The following is a 20,621-nucleotide window of genomic DNA, read 5'->3' on the forward strand; positions in this document are numbered from 1 at the left end:
GAATTAGTCCCGGCTTTTACTTGCTATTAAGACTAACAATTTTTTCTCTCTTTATTTCCATAAAGACGAGACAAGTGTCGCTTCACTGTACATATTGGTTAGGTGTAGACATCCAGGTAAGTTTTAGTACCTAATCTGCTAATCTACTAACGTTTAGTTAAAGCTTGCTAGTGCGCGGGGAGTCTTTGTTTTGTGAGAGCGATCCAACATGCCACCCATATCATGCCATCTAATTAATGTATGTACAGACAAGGTTCAATTACAATTGATCAACGGACTAATTAACTTGATGAATCAAGTTAATATTGTTAACCGTGCGCAGCGTCTTTATTGCTCATGTAACCAAGCATCTGTCTAGAATTGCTTCTGAACCTGACCATACCTATTGTAGAGAGAGATGAATTAACCAAGTATCATCAACCTCTGGTATGGATACAGTTCCTGTTCCAGTTTAAGCTACAGCTACAGTTACAGTTACAGTTGCAGTTGCAGTTGCAGTCGCAGTTACAGTCCCCTCAGCTATGGAGGCTCGGAGGTTATCCATCTCCATATCGAGGCGCTTGTCCGGCTCTACAGGGCTGTCTGCTTCCGAGACCCGTAGGAACCACCTGCCAGAACGAGAGAGAGTGGCCCGAAGATGAGGGAGGCCAAGGCAAAAGAGACTGGAATTATGAGCACGGTCATTATTATCCTAGGGCTCAAATTGATTTGACTCCGTACGATATAAGTTTGTGTTAACGAGTTTGTTGATGAATCCCCTCTGGAAAAACAATAACGAGCACAGACACTCTTGAAAAAGATCAAAGCAAAATGGAACTCGTCTTACATGCTACGTACTAACTTTATATTGGCAAGTGAATGGTAAATTGAGATCTCAAGACTAAAAGTGATCTGCCTCAATTTTTAATAATTGGAGACAATACGGATAGCTAGGTACTCATCGCTTCTCGCTTTTCTTCTCCGAGACCAACTCCATGGCCTGATCCGGCAGTTGTCCGACTCACTCACTCATCATAACTTAACATATCATGGTATTGCGGACACTATATAGTATAATTATGATCGTATATGTGTGTTCAACTGCGGCCATCCCGTGAGGCAAGTGAATCGTTATCTGACAATAGATTCTTCAATCTGCTCTCAACAGGGAACCTCGAGATAGGGATCTATGCATGTATCTTACCTAGTACCTGTTAATCAGTACGTAGTATCTATATCTAGCCGCACTAGACCCTAAAATCAGAGTCATAAGGCTTCTTTCTCAGAACGGGAGAAACATGGAAACACGGCCCGTCCTGCAGACAACAGGTCCAAGAGTACCCTGCCCTAGAATGCGTGAACTGACATTCTTGCATTCTTTCAAGATACATCATACTAAGTTTGACCAAGTCAAGTCAAGGCTGAGACAAACTCTGGCTTGGGCGGTTGACTTAGTCTCGGGTGATTTAGCTGCAGCTACCATAGTCAGGAACCAGCGCTCTCAAGAACACTCACCCACAGAATCACATCAGTCGCCAATGCATGGCATAGCATAGCATAGCATAGCATTGCAGTGTCTTCGGTTATGACTGACCTGCTGCGGCTAACGAGGCGATAGGAACTAATTAACATTCCCAACATGGGTCGTTCGCTAATTGCCGGCTTGGCCATGTCCCATCTTGGGCAGAGATTCTCGGTCATTGTTCAACGCTCCGGTACTGTATTAATTTCATCTTTTTTCTCTTTCCTTTTCTTTTCGACGACAATGGCGTCTGCTCTCAGGTCTGACCGCCATGGGGGCGTTAGGCTGATTGGAAGAACGATTCTTTTGTTTTCTGCGGAGTGACATCCACCACGAACCTCACAGTACTCTGTGGTCTGGTCGGTCTCTACAGTACAGACAGGACATGTATGTATGTGCATGAAAAGCGGCTCCATCAAGTCGTTCAACGGCCCACGTACGTACACGTCGCTGGCGTCGTCGTCAATCCCGACCCATACAAAGCAGGTGGCATGAATCCCATCGAATCTGCGGGCTTTTTTTTGAACGAGGTTTCGGTGCATGGCATGGCATGGCATGGCGTAGGCGTAGGGACGGGAGCTGGAGGCGGTGAGAGTTCTGGCGATGCCTATTCGAGCCAAGGTCTGAGATGATGCACAGAGCTAAGGCGCAGGGTCTTCGAAGGGCAGGGCTGGAGGGGCATCACATCGGCAGAGCAGAGTCTGAAAATGATACCTCGACGTCGTCTTATGGGCTCGTTCATTCAAGTTGCCTAAGACCTCGAGTATTGTTTTGTGCTTAGTTCCCAGCAGTATCTGCATGTATCAAAACCCGGCAACAAGAGAAGAGTTGATTGCCTCTGGGAGGTAAAAGTGTGTGTGCTAGTTAACTGGCGTAGAAAATACCTCAATTCAAGGCTTGAAAACGACCGTCGGACCAGGTATCAAGTACACACAGCTTCCATCATAGAAGGTAAAATGGTTTGATGACCTCTATCCAACTCTAGCTCCTTCGGGCCATCTCATACCCGCTCCCCCCAAATCATTAGACAGAGCCTGGTGATCTCTGTTCAATTAAGCGTTAGCAGTCGTCGTGGGAACCAGATATCACAACAAGTCACAGTCCCGGCTGAAATATGTAGAACATGGAAACCTGGAAGACGCGGGGGACGGGAACGGGAACGGGAACGGATCGTTTTACAAGGGCAGTCTTGCAAGCTGAGGGAGAACTTGCCTTACCCTCTCGTAGTGCTGCAGTACCTACGGTACTCTGTGTATGTACTGTACTCTTCTGCATGTGTTGGTCTCATCCTTCGTGGTGGTATGGCATGTAAAGAAAGCTCGAGTTGTCCTAGTGAGACATATCGTGTGCCCTTGGCCCTCGCCTCTGAGCATCTAGGCGATGAGAAGATGCCACACCATGTCTCAGAGTCGAAGTTGATAATGTGATTTGCCCCTCTCGCCATGTCACAAAGATCGAATGATCGGACCATTTACTATCCAAACACAACTGCAATGGAAAGTGTCGATGCTGTATAATTTTCTCTTTGTACGATTCACCATGAGTCAATCAATTTTCATGTCTCCTGTTACGATAGGGTATCATATGCAAGAATTGGGCGCGCATAACGGGTGGCTTTAGGCAGTGCAACCCTTCCTCTGCTTCCATTAGTGGAATGCGCATGTGAGATTCAGGGTGGCTGGGCTCGATGCTTTATTGGGCTTCACCAACACGTACCTCAAAGGGATCTAACCCAACCACGCGTTGACGCTGCGGCCTGACCTTGCAGACGTGCATCAGTATCAACGGACTCTTGCGTGGTTGGTCAAGATAACCTGGATCGAGTGGATCAGCCGTGCATGTGCAACGACACGAGATACTGATGGTGTTTACTTGAGTATTAATCGGTGGAGGTTTTCAGGCGTTGACGACATGGAAAAGTGACCTGGGACAAAGTCGAGACTTGGCTTGGGTTCCTCCTCAGGACTGTACCAAGTGGCACGGGTTCTGAAGGGAGCCGTGAGAGGGTGTGTAGGACTCTGTAGAGAGGGTACACTTTTGGTATGGATCTTGTGGTCTGGTGATGGTGATAGTGATATATATATGGATGCACTATTGGTTGGTGTGGTATATTCCAGGTACAGTCCAGTATCCAAGTGTCTGTAAAGAAATATGTACAAACCTCAGAGATATCAAGAGATGCAAATCATTGATATCGAATAGTCTATGCATCTCATCCTGTCTAAGCACAAAAGTAGATTTACTTTTAAAGTCCTTACAGTAGTGCCTCTCCTACCGTATGGTAGATCCCACGTTTCTGGCTTGTGTCTAGTGGTGGCGGCGGTATGGATTGGATGGATGGCGACTAGTTTAGTTTATTGCGCACTCCAGCGAGCAACAACTAATAAACTCAAGGGCACGTTCCCCTGCATTGATAAAGTGTAGCGTATCTCTTCCCGCTGTAAGTACTGGATAGTACGGGCTGGTACAGTAGAACCTCCCGCGTTTGCCCGTTAATTGGGCCGCTCAATCGACTCATCGCCTCAAAGTATTATCCAAGGACTGTACAACATCTGAGCAATTCGCCTGCCTGACGATCTAAAGGAATAAATTTAGCGTCATTGGCTACCTAGTTTGGCCATTTTATCTTGGCCTGAAGTGCCCAAACCAAAAGCCCAGGTTAGTATGGAGAGAGAAACAGTACACGTCCGACCTTCCCTTCCAAGTGCCATACCCAGGTACCTTCCTGCAAATCATTTGCTTGCTCTTCTCGTCACCGTGAATTCACTCTTCCCCTCCCGTCTCTTTCTTTCCACTTTACATCAAATCGACTTTGTCTGGATATTTGACCTTGCCCTGTGTGGCTTTTTTGGTCGTACATTTTGAGTTGAAGCTTATTTGTTTATTGACCAGCTCAAGGTCAAGGCCAAGGTCGAAGTCAACCAAGACCCGACGACGATCCGACGACTGGGGGTGGTTGGTGAAAAAGTGACAGGACAAGACAAGACAGGACAGGACAGGACAATCATTCGGTCGTCCAGGGTTTCGATCAATTACCCCGGGAGTTGGTTATCCTTCGTCCGTCTACGCTCCCTTGACATTACCACGTCTCAATCCTTCATCTTTCAACAAAATCGACCTTTTCTTCTTCTTTGGTTCTCTACTAGCGCGTCATACCGTCTCTTTCCCCCAACGACACCGACAATAACCTCGATCCTCATAAACGACGTCGCATTCGATACCCTTGAATCAAACAGGTCCAAGACAAGACCCCTCACCTTTCGCGCTCAATATTGACCCGGTTACGACTTACACGGAATACTTCATCACGCTACCAATCCCCAGTTAGCTTCAGCATTGCTTGTTACATACTTTGGCGCCCTGGCTCATTTGTTGATACCTTGTCGCCTTTCGCTTTCGATTGTCTTTAACTCACAGCTTCCATGTGTGTGACGTCGCTCCGTCTTTGCACGAGTTCCGTTCTTCACAATGGCCGCGGCCTATGTTCTGACGTCCACAGACTGTTGGACAAGAAGCGCGAATGGTTTGTCAACCACAAGGTGCCCGTTGAATGCGCCGGTTGAGTATTCTCTACAATACCGATTGAGTCTTGTTGCCCTTGCATGGGTTGTACAAACATCACAACATGTATGTTATGCTATCATCCATCAGCTGTTGGAATTCAAATTTACACAACATTTCTGTTTTTTTTTTTTACCTTACGTTTTCTTTCCCGTTTTTCTTCCTTTCATATTTCCCAGCAAAAAGCTTAGCAGTTTTAATGGGTGGCGTTTAACGGCCGGTCCCTCGATCGGCGGCGGCCCCAGCTTTGAGGGGGAACCCGCCGCCACCCATTCCTGTCAAGCGATCTTGCTCCGGAATCGTAACACGTTTGAAAGTCTGTCTAGGTATCAATCTGTCTTGTCTAACGTCATTCACTTTGCTTAGGTTTCTTCCTCACCATCACATCGCAAAGTGGCCGAGAGGCCGCTAATTATCCCAGACCACTCTCCACGATGGTATAGGCGCTTGCCTAAACCTTGCGACGCCCCTATTCCCACCGACACCATAATGCCCATCAACGGCACCGGCCGCAATGCCAACAGGCGCCTTCCATCATGGCTCACCTCATCTCCTTTACCATCTTCGGATTCGCAGAAAGAGCGTCGCCGACCAAACGATGACCTAATTAGCGATCCTGCCTCCGACACCCTCATCGACTTCAATTCGAACCAAGGCTTCTACGAAGCGGCGAAGAAGCCCAAGAAGGCCAAGGCTCCTGCCGCTCCTCCACCACCACCGCCGCCCCCTGCTGCACCCCCAGCAGATGATGGGCAGAAGGACGATAACACTGGAGGCGATGGAGGAGCAAGCGGAGGCAGTGCTGCGGGCGGCGCTGGTGATGGCAATGGCAATGGCGGAGGAGGCGCACCACAGAAACCACCCACGACTTTCGACAATATTAGCCTTGGGGGAAGCAAGCTAGATCTTGGCCTCAGTCCTCCCGAGGGTAAGAGCATATCTAGCTGGGGTGCGAAACTCGGGTTTGGAGGTGGTGGATGGGGCTGGGGAGGAGGGGCGAAGAACGAGCCAGCACCAGCACCAGCACCGCCGCCACCGCCAGAACCAAAGGACGAAGAAAATCCTTGGGACAAGCCGAAAGACCAGCCAGGTGGTTTAGGGATGAAAGATGACGACGATGCTTGGGGATTCGGAACCAAGAAGGACAAGAAACAATCGACACTTTGGGGAGCCGAGCCCGACGAGGGACCAAAAGATGGCGACGACCCTTGGGGTTGGGGCGGCCAGAAGAAAAAGGGGAAACCAGGTGGCATCTTGGAAGAACTTGCCCTTGACCCCGAACCTGCGCCTCCACCCGGCAGCAAGAAGGATATATGGGATACTTGGGGTATATCCAAGAAGGATCGGGCCAAGAAGAAAGGGATCATGGAGGAAGTCGCTTTGGCAGCTGCACCCGATCCCCCATCAATGGATGATCAATGGGGTGGCTGGTCTGGCAAGAAGGACAATCCGCCACAGAGTTCCCTTTGGGGCGCACAAGACCCGATACCGGCAGCTCCTGACCCTCCTTCATTCGAAGACAAGGACGGCGATGACTTTTGGAGTACTTTCGGCTCAGGGAAGCCAAAGCCCGCCGAGGAGAACCCACCGGGATGGGGTTCGTGGGGAGTTGGTAAGATAGGTGAGGATAGTACATGTGAGTCAAATTTCTATAAAGCTCATCAAGTCCCAGAGCCGCCTAAGATAGAAGACGACGGTTGGGATCTGTGGGGAACAGGTAAGAAAAAGAAGAAAGCTGGCGACTTGATTCAATTAGAAGATGAGATTCCTCCTCCAGCCCCGGATCCCGTCGAGGCTGTTGGCACCGACGACTTCCTCGATTCTTGGGGTTTTGACAAAAAACCTAAGAAACCGGCCGCCGATCCGTTCGATTTTAAAACTTCCGGCGCCCATGATCCTAACGATGCTTTTTGGGGTTCAATAGACAACCAGAGGCCTAGCGCAAACGACTTTCTCATCGACACTACCGGTAAGATAACCCATGGCAATGCGAAGGGAGATATCGGAAAAGGAGCTCGATGTTCGGGATGACAGCTGGGGATTGGTTTCGTTGTTCATGATGAACAGATCTACCATCCGTTCGACACCTTGACTGATAATCTGCCTTCACTGCCAATGTCTTTTTCACTGGAACCTACTAAAACCCCGATGATCAGACCCGGAGCAAGCTGCCAGAGAAGCCGAGGAGCAAGCTGCTCGTGAAGCGGAGGACGCCGAGGCCGCACGCGAAGATGAAGAGATTGCGAGCCTTATGGATAAGAGGGCGAAAAGAGGAGGAAGACTTCTTAAGTCGGATCGTGAGCGACTTACTTTACTTGAAGGCAATGCTGCCAGGAGAGCTGAAGTCAGAGCAGCCCGCGAAGCTGAAGCGGCAGCGGCAGCCGAGGCCGCGCAAGCAGCAGCAGATGCTCAAGCAGCGGCTGATGCCGAAGCAGCCGCTCTGCAAGCTGCAGCAGACGCCGAGGCAGCCAAAGAGAACGAAGAGATCGAGCAACTCTTGGCAAAAAAGCAGAAACGAGGTGGAAAGCTGCTTAGAAAAGACCAAGAGCGCCTTACTGTTCTTGAAGGAAATGCTTCTCGAAGAGCTGAAGCTCAAGCCGCTCGTGAGGCTGAAGCTGCTGCTGCCGCCGCTGAAGTTGACATAATTGAAGAAATTCCTCTTGATGAGCCACCTCCAGAAGCTCCAGAGGAAGACGCTGCGGCTCAAGCAGCTGCGGAGGCTGAAGCAGCATTCGCCGCTGAAGTTGCGCAGGAAGAGGCGGAGATGGAGAGTCTGAAATCAAAGAAGGCCAAGAAAGGCAAGCTACTGAAGAAGGAGCAAGAACGACTCAACATTCTCATCGATAACGCGACAAAGAGAGCGGAGGACGCAATAGCTAAAGAGGCAGACGAGCAAGCAGCCAAGGACGCCGCTGATGCTGCTGCCGCCGCTGCCGCAGAAGCTGCCGAGGCAGAAGCTGCAGCCCAAGCCGCCGCCGAAGCCGAGGCCGCAGCTCAAGCTGCAGCAGACGCTGAGGCTGAAGAAGCAGCCAAGGAAGAGGAGGAAATGGCTGCTTTGAAAGCCAAGAAGGCCAAAAAGGTAAAGCTTACCAAGGCTGAAACTACTCGCCTGATGACCTTGGTCGGAAATTCAGTCAAACGAGCTCAGGTAAAAACTGCCAAAGAGGCTGAGGAAGCTGCTGCCGCGCAAGCAGCTAAGGAAGCCGAAGAGTCTGCAGCTCGTGAAGTCGAGGAGAAAGCTGCCCGTGAAGCTGAAGACGCAGCTGCCCGTGAGGCAGAGGCGGCGCTTGCTGCTGAGGAAGATAAGGAGCTTGCTGCCTTGGATGCTTTGAAAAAGAAGCGAGGCGGCAACCTTATCAAGAAGAAGGACGTAGAACGCTACAACGTCCTTACCTTGAGAGCCAAAGAACGAGCAGCCAAAAAAGCCGAAGCCGCCCCGACAGAAGCAACTCCCGAACTTCCAGATGAACCAACTGAATCGGTCCCTGAGCCAGTCCCAGAAGCTCCACCAGCGGACGCCGATCCAGAACTCGTCGTACCAGAGCCAGTGCCAGGACCCGATGCCGCCATTATCGCAGAGGAAGAGGCGGAGCTAGCTAGTCTGGAGGCAAAGAAGGCGAAAAAGGGCAAGCTTGGCAAGAAGGATACAGATCGTTATAACCTTCTTAACGAAAACGCTGCCCAGCGACAGGCTGCTAAAGAAGCAGAAGAGACAGCTGCGCGGGATGCTGCTGAAGCTGCTGCAGCGGAAGAGGCGGCAGCAGCAGAAACTGCTGGAGCTGATGCCGTAACAGCAAGCGAAGCTGAAGCCATCCTTATTGCAGACGAAGAGGCAGAGCTAGCGATGCTTACCGCGAAGAAAGCCAAGAAAGGGAAGCTTGTAAAGAAGGATCTGGAACGGTTTGATATCCTAACAGAGAACGCTGCGCAACGACAAGCTTCTAAAGACGCTGAGGAGGCTGCCGCTGCCGCCGCCGCCGAAGCTGAGGCACAGGCCGAGAAGGATGCGGAAGAAGCTGCTGCAGCAGAGGCTGCCGAAGCCGAGGCTACCGCAGCCCGTGAAGCTGAGGCTGCTGCTATTGCTGAGGAGGAAGCTGAATTGAGTGCACTGGCGGCTAAGAAAGCCAAGAAGGGCAAACTTATCAAGAAGGATGCTGAACGCTTTGCAATCTTAACCGAGAATGCAGATAGAAGAGCCCAGGAAGCAGCGATGGCTGTTGAACAGCCTGACGACCCAGCGCCACCAGCCGAAGTGGACGTTGAGGAGCCTGCCCCAGAACCACCAGTTGAGGAGGAACTTGTTGAAATTGACGACCCTGATGCAAATGCAGCCAACGAAGCGGAAGCTGCTGCTATTGCTGAAGAGGAAGCCGAAATGGCTGCTTTGGTTGCTAAGAAGGAGAGGAAAGGCAAGCTCGGAAAGAAGGATACTGATCGCTTTAATCTTCTTACTGCCAACGCAGCCAGCCGCGCAGACAAAGCAGCCGAGGAGGAAGCAGCAGCAGCCGCCGCCGCCGCTGCTGCTGAAGAAGAAGCTGCTGCTGCCGAGGCCGCCGCTATAGAAGAGGCCGCCGCTCGAGAGGCTGCAGAAGCTGCAGAAGCAGAGGCTGCAGTTATTGCCGAAGAGGAAGCCGAGTTAGCTGCTTTAACCGCCAAAAAGAACAAGAAAGGCAAGCTTGGCAAGAAGGATAATGATAGATTCGCGATCCTTACCGAGAACGCAACCCAAAGGGCAGAGAAAGCTGCTGCAGCTGCTGCAGCAGAAGTCGAACCTGAACCCGAGCCTGAGCCTGAACCCGAACCCGAACCCGAACCTGAGGAGGTCCCCCCTGAAGTCGAAGATCCCCCCATTGATGACTTCGATGATGCCGCTGCTTCTGAAGCTGGCGATGAAGAAGCTGCCATTGCTGCTGAGGCCGCCGCCATTGCTGCTACTATCGCTGCTGAAGAGGAAGAAGAGCTAGAAGCTTTGATTGCAAAGAAAACCAAGAAGGGCAAGCTAGGCAAAAAGGACAGTGATCGACTTGCTGTCCTTACTGAAAATGCTGCCCAAAGAGCTGAAAAGGCTGCTCAAGAAGAAGCTGCTGCCTTGGCCGAGCCCGAAATTGTTGACGACGCCCTGGTAGACATCGAAGATCCAACGCCCGAAGACGCCCCAGAAGAACCACCAGAGGAGGAAGTCGCTCCTGAAGAAGAAGATGCTGCCGCCGCTGAGGCTGCCGCATTGATCGCTGCCGAAGAACAGGAGTTAGCCGACTTAGACGCAAAGAAGGCCAGAAAAGGCAAACTTGGCAGAAAGGATACCGACCGATATAATATCCTAACTGAGAATGCTGTCAAACGGGCCGAGGAACGGGCCGCCAGAGAATCCGAAGAGGCTGCTGCTGCAGAGGCTGCTGCCGTTGCCGAAGCTGAAGAGATAGCTGCAAGGGAAGCTGCCGAAGCTGAAGCGGCTGCAATAGCTGAGGAAGCTGAAAAGGAAGCTGCTGACGCTGAAGCTCAAGCGGCAATTGCCCAGGAAGAAGAAGAGCTAGCAGCACTTGAAGCTAAAAGGGAGCGGAAGGGCAAATTGGGACGTAAGGATACCGATCGACTCAACGCTTTAATGGACAACAAGGCTGCTAGAGACGCCCGGGCTGAAGAGGAACAAGCTGCTAAAGAAGCCGAAGACCAAGCTGCTCAAGAAGCTGAAGATGCCGCTGCAGCGGAGGCTGCCGCCGCCGCAGAGGCTGAAGAGACTGCTGCAAAGGAAGCTGCTGAAGCTGAGGCTGCCGCTATTGCTGCTGAAGAAGACGCCGAGTTGGCTGCTCTAACTGCTAAGAAGACAAGGAAAGGCAAATTGGGACGCAAGGATACAGAACGATTCGACCAACTGACATTAAACGCCACACGACGAGCGGAAGAACAAGCTGCTCGTGAGGCAGAGGCTGCTGCCGAAGAGATCCCTGTCGAAGACGAGCCTGCCCCAGAAGAGCCCGAAGAACCAGTTCCAGATGCCATAGAACCTGTCGAGGCACCAGTCGAAGAACCTCCTGAAGCGCAAGCACCTGATCTTGACGATGAAGCCGCTGCTGAGGCTGCTGCTATAGCTGCCGAAGAAGAGGCTGAACTTGCATCTCTTGAAGCAAAGAAAGCGCGCAAAGGAAGGCTAGGCAATAAGGACACCCAACGATTCAACTTCTTAACCGAGAATATCACAAGGCGCGCTGAAGAGCAAGCTGCCAAAGAAGCTGCTGCAGCCGAAGCCGTGGTTGATGAGGTCGAAGCTGAGGATATACCAGAGGACGTTCCTGAAGATGATGAGGCTGCTGTACAGGCGGCCGCTGACGCTGAAGCTGAAGCCGCGGCCGCCGCAATCGCCGCAGAAGAAGAAGCTGAGCTGTCTGCACTTGTTGCTAAGAAGGCTAGGAAGGGCAAGCTTGGTAGAAAGGATACCGAGCGGTTCGATATTCTAACTGAGAATGCGGCCAGGCGTGCGGATGAGCAGGCTGCTAAGGATGCTCAGGCGGCTGAAGCTGAAGCTGAGGTCGAAGAGCCAGTTCCCGAGCCCATTGAGGACGCTGCTGAACCCGAGCCTGACGAGGAGCCCGAAGACGAGGACGCTGCTGCGAAGGAGGCCGCCGAGGCAGAGGCCCAGGCTGTCGCTGCAGAAGAAGAAGCAGAGCTCGCTGCCCTGAACAAGAAAAAGGCAAAGAAGGGCAGGCTAGGCCGTTCAGATACCGAACGTTTCAAAGTTCTTACAGACAATGCTGCAAAGCGTGCCGAGGCGCAGGCAGCCAAGGAAGCTGAAGAGGCTGCAGAGGAAGCCGCAGAAGAAGCCGAAGAGGAAGCTCAGCCAGCTGAAGAGGAGGAAGAAGATGATTTTGTCGATGCCGAAGATGGCGAGGATGACTTAATTGAGGAGCCTGAACCTGAAGCTGAGGAAGCTGCTGTACCTGAGGAAGAAGGTGCCGCCGCCGCTGCCGCCGCCGAGGCCGAGGCTCAAGCTGCAGCTATCGCAGAAGAAGAAGAAGCCGAGCTGGCTTCGTTAACTAAGAAGAAGATCCGGAAGGGAAAGCTAGGTCGCACAGATACGCAAAGGTTCCAGGTCTTGACAGATAATGCTGCTAGACGTGCTGAGGAGGCGGCGGCCCGAGAAGCAGAAGACGCTGCCGCAGCTGAAGCCGAGTTAGAAGCGGAACCTGAACCTGAACCAGACAATGAGCCCGAGCCAGAAGCTGACCAAGAGCCTGACGATGGTGCCATAAACGAAGTCGATGAAGCCGAAGCAGCTGTGATCGCTGAAGAGGAGGCAGAGCTTGCAGCATTAACTAAGAAGAAGATCCGGAAGGGAAAGCTAGGTCGCACAGATACGCAAAGGTTCCAGGTCTTGACAGATAATGCTACTAGACGCGAAGAGGAGCGATCTGCCAGAGAAGCTGCGGCGGTAGCAGAGGCTGAAGCAGCAGAAGCCGATGCTGAAGCTGAAGCTGCCGAAGACGCCGAAGACGCCGACGCACATGCGGACGAGGAAGAGGAAGAGGAGGATGATATTGTTGAGGTAGAGGACGATGAAATGGCGGCCCGGGAAGCTGAAGAAGCTGCAATCGCTGAGGCAGAAGAGGAAGAGTTGGAATCCTTGAAAGCCAAGCGAGCAAGAAAAGGAAGACTTGGCAGGAAGGATACAGAACGTTTCGCGGTCTTGGAAGAAAATGCGATCCGACGCGCCGAAGAACGTGCTGCCAAGGAAGCCTCTGCTGCAGCTGAACCGGAGGAACCTCCCGAAGGCGATGAACCTGATGATGGGGAAGATGCTGCAGAGGAAGAAGAGCAGGACGAGGAAGATGCCGCCGCCGCCGCGGAGGAAGACGCAGCAGCTCGGGAGGCAGAGGAAGAAGCTGCAAGGGAAGCAGAGGAAGCAGCTATTGCCGAAGCAGAAGAAGACGAGCTTGAGTCACTTAAAGCCAAGAAGGCCAGAAAAGGCAGGTTAGGCAGAAAGGACACAGATCGATTCCACATGTTGGAAGAGAACGCAGCTCGTCGCGCTGAGGAACGTGCCGTTAAGGAAGCTGCCGCCGCCGCTGCTGTTGATGAAGCAGAAGCAGAAGAAGCACCTGAAAATGAGGAGGAAGAAGAGGAGGAGGAAGAAGAAGAAGAAGAAGAAGAAGAGGAAGAAGGAGAGGAGGAGGAGGAGGAGGAGGAAGAGGAGGAGGAAGAGGAGGAAGAGGAGGAGGAAGAGGAGGAAGACGATAACGGTGCTGTTGATGAGGAGGCGGCGGCAGCCCGGGAGGCTGAAGAGGCAGCAGCTCGAGAGGCCGAAGAAGCCGCAGCTCGAGAGGCCGAGGCTGCAGCTATTGCTGAGGCTGAAGAAGCAGAGCTCGATTCTCTTAAGTTCAAGAAGTCAAGAAAGGGCCGGCTCGGCAGAAAGGATACAGACCGTCTGAGATTCCTCGAGGAGAACGCAGCTAAGAGGGCTGAAGAACTTGCTGAGAAGGAGGCGGCTGCTGCTGCAGAAGCCAAGGCTGAGGAGGCACCTGAAGACAAGGAGGAGGAAGAGGAGGAGGAAGAGGAGGAGGAAGAGGAGGAGGAAGAGGAGGAGGAAGAGGAGGAGGAAGAAGAAGAAGAAGAAGATGCGGCAGCTGAAGCTGATCCCCCTGAGGAGGAACCCGCCGAAGTTGCAAATAAGGACATCGCTGATGAGTCTGACGAAGAAGAGGCTGAGGCTGTTCCCGAGGAAGCGCCTGAAGAACCTGAACCTGAAGTGCCTGCAGACGACGAAATTGTCGAAGTTGTTGACCTATCACCGAAGAGAGAAAGAAGGAGCAGAAAGGGAAAGTCTCGACGCGATGCTCCTCCACCTCCACCAGTCCCAGATCCTCCACTGACACCTCCGCCTGAGCCGAAGCACTCTCGAAGACCAAAGCTTGGCCGCGAAGGGACGTCGTGGGGTAAATGGGGCGCGACACCACGCGAAGAACGAGATGAGTATCCTCAGGAGAAGTCGGGCAGGCACAGAAGGCGAGAGGAGAAAACCTCATCCAAAGGGTCGACATCCGACAAAGTTGAGAAACCTTCCTCTAGGACGGCTGCTCTATTTGGCAAAACGCCACTTGGACGTTCAGCTTCTACTCGCGAGAAGAGAGATGGTCTTGGCAGCAAGCGCCGACATTCTGAGGCTGCTCGCGGGATTGTTTCGCCGCCCCCTGAAGAGATGCTCATGCAGGAGGACCCAAGCAGTCGCCGCAAATCTCGTAAACCGCGCTCCCGCGAGGACGAAGATGCCATGATGTCCGGTGCTGCACCTGTACCAGATAGATATGAGCGCCGCCACTCTCACAAGACACGTTCACGTGAAGACGACGATGTTGTTATGGTTGACCCTGACCTCGCAAACGATAGACGCGAGCGCCGCCGGTCTCACAAACCACGATCTCGCGAAGATGAAGACATGGTCATGCCGGATGATATGGCTGTGCCTGGCCCACGCGATCGTCGTCGACGAGACAGAAGGTCTCGAGACGATGAACCCATTATGGTTGAACCTGATGTTCCTGCTGACCAGCCTCTGCCGCGAGGCTCGAAGAAGGGCTTCGGTGGCATTTTCAGTGGCCTGAGAACGCCCAAGAACGAACGTCCTGACCCTCTCCGACGCCGCAGTACTTATGCCACAACTGACGATGAAGCCCTGCGCACTGCGCGAATGGACGGTGATGCAGTAGTTGTTGATGCCGACCGTGAAGCAAGACGAGCTGCACGCAAAGCCAAACGTGCGGATCCTGAAGAAGAAGCGCGCAGAGCCAAGGATGAGGCGCGTCGCGAGCGACGTCGACAGCGTGAGAAGGGGGCAGATGCCCCAAGACAAGATCAAGATGCACGCAGAGCCGAACGTCGTGCTGCTCGACAGCGTGGTGAGGAGGAAAGACGAGCTCAAGAAGAGCAGCAAGCAGAGGAGGAATTGCAGCGAGCACAAGAAGCCAAGGAGGCCCAGCGAGCAGAGCGTAGGCGCTTGCGTAGAGAACAAGAGGCGGCAGCTGCGGCGGAGCAAGAAGAACAAGAAGCCCGCCGAGCTGCTAAACGCGATCGTCGACGACCTCGACAGGCCGATGTATCCGAGGACGAGCATGAACGTCGCCGTCGTCGTGAAGCGAGACGGGCTGCTCGAGCTGCTGAAGAAGGAGCTGAGGGTCACCACCGAAGGCCACGGCATGAAGAGCCACAACAGCCCGCTTGGCCCCATCTCGGAACCTCATCCTGGGTTAAGGAACACGTCGATGCACCACCCCCACCAGAGATCCCTCAAGCTGGTGATGTCAACGGAGGACAAACTGAGGACGATGAGATGGCACGACGTGAAGCTCGACGAGCTCAACATAGATCCAAGTATTCCGACGAAACGCCTGACGAGGCCGAGGAAAGGCGAAAGCGACGAGCAAGACGGGAGGAACGAGAGCGAGGTGGTCGTCACCGGGACAGACGATCAGAAGGTAGTGATGAGCGACACCATGCCCGCCGGGCGTCGAACTTTGCGGAAAACGCAGCAGCTCCTCGCACGAGCTGGTGGAAGAAGATCAAGGGATGAAGGAACGAACATTGCATGAGAGTCATTTTGAGCGAGCGTGTTTCTAACTGTTTATTTGCTTGGTTCGATATCACAAGCACGTTATATACGAAATATGACACCAACATGGTCGGTGTTTGGGTTTGGCGTGACTTTACTAACTAACGGTACATCGGAATGGAGTATCGAGGATATCCCAGAATTGGATATTGCACTGCATTGTATCTGGACGTATGTACTCGGCTCATGTATGCTTTGATTAGTATTGGTTGTCTATGATTTTATCTGGTAGCCCAGGAGGGCTGTTGTATGACATGTATACCCGAGAAACTGAGGAGGGAAGTTAAGAAGATGTGTAGTATTTGTTATTATTTTAGTAGTAGTTAGATTGTATGTATTGATGCGTTGCAACACTATTTGTTATGGATATAAACATGTTGAGTCTAATGGGTGAGGACATAATACATACTGATACTGTAATGACATCCAGCAGTGTAACATAGATGCTACGTTCCCCATCCAATTCCCGGTTGACATCTAACGTTGGCGACTTACACCAGATCTAAAGTGTGATGCCGCCTCCAATTGATTGATTGACGTTTCAGCGTCCACTAAGAATTGGTTCTTTATGTCAAAAAATTGACAAATATTCCACGGCGTCCACTACTAACATATCCAAAGTCTCGGCCAGAAATACCTATGGTACTCTGTAGTTAGTATTCATTTAAATTGTATCATCCTCCCTCGACTCGACGTCGAACTGCCTGGTCTATCACTCCACTTACTCACCTACCACCCGCTAGCATTTTACTTGGGTACCCAGTACAAGTACATGCCACTTCTCGCTGACGACACCTCAACATCGAACAAAACGCTCCCCTGTTAACATCCGTGCTCAATTACAGCTACAACGACTAAGCCATCACGACCGACTCGAGATACTGCGCTCCCTTCGCTCCGACATACACGCGATCGACCAATCGATGAGGTGACCATTAGCGGATACGTCAGTCAGTTGACGAACGATAAGCTGTAGCCATACGACTTGGCCATTGTTACCATGACTGCGCCAGGCAAAGGGTCACGATGGGGAGCTTTCCTCTCCTCGGCCTTTGAAGGCGTCGAGAATCGCCTCGACAATTTACTCGACGAGGAACAACAGGCCGCACAGCCACCCCAACCATATGAACAGCAACAGGGAATGAAGGCCGCGCCGCCTGCCCCGTCGCCGAGTCCCAAGCCTACCACCTCTGGTGCGTCGCTACTCTTTGCTTTCTCTCGGTCGTCAAAATTGACTGTCGCATGCTGACTTTGGCAATAATTACAGCTACGGCTCCAAAGCCAAATCGAGCCAATGACCGACTACAAGCCAGGCTGGCCAAAGCGATGGCTTCGCGAACTTCACAATCCTCTCCACGTAGCTCTATTGACACCGCCCGCGGATCCGTAGACAAGGAACGGCCTGCCAGTACCGAGCCTTCTGTATCAAGACAAAGCACGGATACGCTAGATTCGAAACCTGCAGAACAAGAAAGCCCAGCTACCGAGCCCACCCCCGTCCATGAACCGCCCTCTACTTCCGCAGAACCCCAATCAATAGACTCTAAAGAAACCAAAGATACGGACGAGGGCGGGCAGGACTCCAAAGATGTACCGACGCCCATCATAATAGAGCCACAGTCAGACCTCGAGTCTCAAGATGTTCCACCACAAGAAACCGAAAGCACTGCTGAAACTCAGCCCAAACCTCTGCACCAGGGATCTGATGGTGATAAAACTGTGGAAGCACCACAAGATACGCCTTCGCCCGAGCTACCGGCACAAAAAGAACAAGAGCCAAGTTCAGCTGACAAGGGTCGTTCGGAAGAGATCCAGGAATATATCGAGCAGATCGACACTTTACAAGCCAAGCTACAATATCTATCCAAGAATGCTGCCGACGCAGCTAAGCAGGCTGCAAACTCGGCTGCTGCAGGCAGTGCAGAGCGCAAGTTGGCCGAGAAGGACGAAAAGATTGCGCTTCTAATGGAGGAGGGACAAAAGCTTTCTACCTCGGAACAAAAGTTCCGAACAGCAGTTCGCAAGCTGCGTTCGCAGATCGCCGAAAACGAGAAGCAGGCCAATGAACTTAAGAAGGATAAGGAGAGAGCTATGGCAGAAGCAGAAACTCTGCGCAATCGTATCAACAGCAAGCAAGAACAAGACAAGAGGAATGAGGAGATCCGCAAGGCAAGTGCCACACTGCAGAAAGAGATTGATGCACTTAAAAAAGATAAGACGGCCAGCCATGAAGCCTACCGCCGGTTGGAGCAGGAGTCTAAAACAAAAGCCGAACAAGCACAGGCTGCCCACACTGAGGCTTTGAACAAGGCGATAGACGTTGAAAAGAAAAGGCAGAAGGAACTCGAAAGTAGTATTGCCACCTTGCGTTCCGAAAAGGAGGCACTGGTCGAGAAGTTGCGCCTCACTGAAATTGAGTGGCAGGAGAAGCTAGATCGGGCAGTAGAGCGCGGTCGCAATGTTGAAGAGGAGCTGAAGCTAGAGCTCCGATCCGCCGAGGGTAAGCTCGAGGCCATGCGAGTAGCGGCGGAGGAGGCTTCTGCGGGATCCGGGGGCGACATCAAGTTGATACGACATATTGAAACCCTTCAATCGCAGTATGCCTCAGCTAGTGAGAATTGGCAAGGTATTGAAACGTCCCTCCTGACAAAAGCGGCCAACCTCGAGAAGGAAAGAGATGAAGCGCAACGGCGAGAGTCAGAAATGCGGAAGAAGGCTCGCGACTCGGTAAGCTTCAATTCAACTGTTATATCAAAGCATCATATCACTGACAAACCGTAGGCCAGCCGGTGCAAGCGTCTTGAGGATGAACTCCAAGATGTTAGCCCAGCCCTTGCAACCGCTCGACAGGAGCTTGAGGCATGCCGTGAGGAACTTGCTACTCTGAGGACCCAGCACAAGAGTGCTGAGACCGCACTTGAACAGGCCCGGAGTGATCTCGAGAAGCATCAGCGGGCTGCCAGTAGGGAGGTGTCAGCTGAGGCTGAGCGAAGACAATGGGCAGATGATGTTGCGATAAGTACGCCAAAGTCTCAAAGTAGACCTGATTCTCCGTTGCTTTCCGTTACCCGAACGTTCAGTTCTGACCTTATTGGTCTGCCCGTACCAGGCAGACAGCCACGTCGAGTACCTACTCCTGGAAGTCAAACTGATAGTGCTGGCGAGGGATTCTTCTTCGGCCGCCGAATGTCCAGTCAACCTCCCCGGCCAAGTGCTTTGTCTACAACTGGACCCATGATGCCTCCGCCACCTCCCTTCTCGCCCTTTGAGCCACCCAGCGAATCACCGCGTGCGGCGTCGCCACCGCCAGACCGTGACGACCTTGAGGACGGTGACCCCTCCTCTCCTCGAAACATGGCACAGGATATGATTTCAGTATCGACGGTTGGTGCTGGTCCTTCGGTGCAGCTTGTTGAGAGGATGAGTGCAGCAATCCGACGGTTGGAGGCCGAAAAGGTGGCTGCTAAGGAAGAGATGGCTCGTGTGTGCAGCCAGCGAGACGAAGCACGATCTGACATTGTAAACCTCATGACAGAATTGGAAACACAAAAGGGTGCCGCCACACGGGTGACAGAGTTGGAAACAGAGGTGGAAAATATCAACTCCCGTTATCAGACTACTTTGGAGATGTTGGGTGAAAAGAGCGAGCTTGTGGAGGAGCTGAAGGCTGATGTTCAGGATGTCAAGGATATGTATCGCGAGCTGGTAGAGCGGACAGTGACGAAATAAGAAAATGGGGAGGTTTTTTGTTTCTCTTCCACGGTCTAGACCTGGAGAAGGTTGTAATATCTTTCTTGTTCTTCATTTCTTAGCATTCATTTCTAGCTAACCCGACAACTCGATACCCTCGCGCTCGGCACCCTGCAAGATATATCGGCGTACCTGTTAAGAGTTAGATGGGAATTTCACGGTGTATTGTCAAAAGAGAGAGCCGGGAATATCTTGTCTTTTACATACTTCTCTGTCAGGGGCAAGATCCAGGGCCAGCTCATCTGCGCTGTTTTTGAGAGTATGGTCTGCGCCTTCTTTTAGAAGGGCAACGGCAGTATCTCCTGGAGGACTGGTGAGCGATGGCTATATACTATGGGTAGCTGTGGAAGTTTTGACTAACCATGACCCTCTGCAATTGCATGATGAAGGGGGGTATAACCCTCGTTGTCGGTAGGGTTTAGTGGACTCCTGTTTTTTAAAAGTATATTCACCATTGGTACAGAGCCGATTGCGGCTGCGCGGTGAAGAGGATACTGGCCCCTACGATCACGAATTCGGGTAGATGCGCCGTTGTCTATGAGAACTCGAGCGATGTCGAGGTTGTTCTTGGAGGCAACAAAGTGAAGGGCAGTCTATATATTTCAGACTGGGTTAGATCTTTGGTTCGATGATCTAGAATAGAGGTTATAGATGGAGGCTTTACCTGGCCAGCAGAATCTGTGAGGTACAGTTAGTTAGACCATCATAGACGAGACAGATATCTGAATCCTACTTTTGAGGTTTACATCGGCATCTTTGGCGATGATGAGTCTCAGAACAGCCTCGCCATCTGGGACGCTGGCTGATATCATGAGAGGAGACCATCCGCTCTCGTCCTATAAATGTGAACCCTTTATCCTGCCAAATGAGTCGAAGATGTAGCAATGCGACTTACCTGGATATCAGCATCAAAACTGCGTTGGCTGGCTAGCAACTGAACTATCTCCAAGTTGTTGGAAGATGCCGCCCAATGAATAGGGTAACGACCATCATCATCCTTTCGCTGTGATAGTTTTGGATCTGACTGTCGAGCAAATGAGCAGAGTGTTTCCGTATCCGATATTTGAATACTGACCTTGAGCAATGCTTCAGCTGTAGGTACTATAGTTGTCTGTTAGTGGTGGTGATCCTAGTCATGTAATTGAGTACCAGCTCACCTCGTCCCTCGCGAGCAGCTGTATGGAGGGGAAACTTGTCTTCGTTCTCCATTTG

At 52.0% G+C, this 20,621-nt stretch overlaps 3 protein-coding genes across 3 annotated transcripts; 2 read left to right on the forward strand and 1 right to left on the reverse strand.

Annotated features, from left to right (window-relative positions):
* Positions 1 to 5,551: 5,551 nt before the first annotated feature.
* FIESC28_11026 (uncharacterized protein) lies at positions 5,552 to 15,620 on the forward strand (the record flags this gene model as incomplete). The annotated part of the gene is made up of 3 exons (XM_031165156.1): positions 5,552 to 6,674; positions 6,735 to 7,031; positions 7,219 to 15,620. The coding sequence occupies 3 exons, from the start codon at positions 5,552 to 5,554 to the stop codon at positions 15,618 to 15,620; spliced, it is 9,822 nt and encodes a 3,273-aa protein (XP_031010784.1).
* Positions 15,621 to 16,659: 1,039 nt separating this feature from the next.
* On the forward strand, positions 16,660 to 19,388 carry FIESC28_11027 (uncharacterized protein; the record flags this gene model as incomplete). Its single annotated transcript, XM_031165157.1, has 3 exons — positions 16,660 to 16,852; positions 16,927 to 18,386; positions 18,441 to 19,388. The coding sequence occupies 3 exons, from the start codon at positions 16,660 to 16,662 to the stop codon at positions 19,386 to 19,388; spliced, it is 2,601 nt and encodes an 866-aa protein (XP_031010785.1).
* A 96-nt stretch (positions 19,389 to 19,484) lies between these two features.
* On the reverse strand, positions 19,485 to 20,618 carry FIESC28_11028 (uncharacterized protein; the record flags this gene model as incomplete). The annotated part of the gene is made up of 8 exons (XM_031165158.1): positions 19,485 to 19,541; positions 19,617 to 19,733; positions 19,862 to 20,002; positions 20,074 to 20,087; positions 20,143 to 20,245; positions 20,305 to 20,433; positions 20,485 to 20,510; positions 20,567 to 20,618. The coding sequence occupies 8 exons, from the start codon at positions 20,616 to 20,618 to the stop codon at positions 19,485 to 19,487; spliced, it is 639 nt and encodes a 212-aa protein (XP_031010786.1).
* Positions 20,619 to 20,621: the final 3 nt, after the last annotated feature.

The sequence above is a fragment of the Fusarium coffeatum genome (genome assembly GCF_003316985.1).
Source record: "Fusarium coffeatum strain FIESC_28 chromosome Unknown BRIP53273_contig_354, whole genome shotgun sequence".
Taxonomy (NCBI): domain Eukaryota; kingdom Fungi; phylum Ascomycota; class Sordariomycetes; order Hypocreales; family Nectriaceae; genus Fusarium; species Fusarium coffeatum.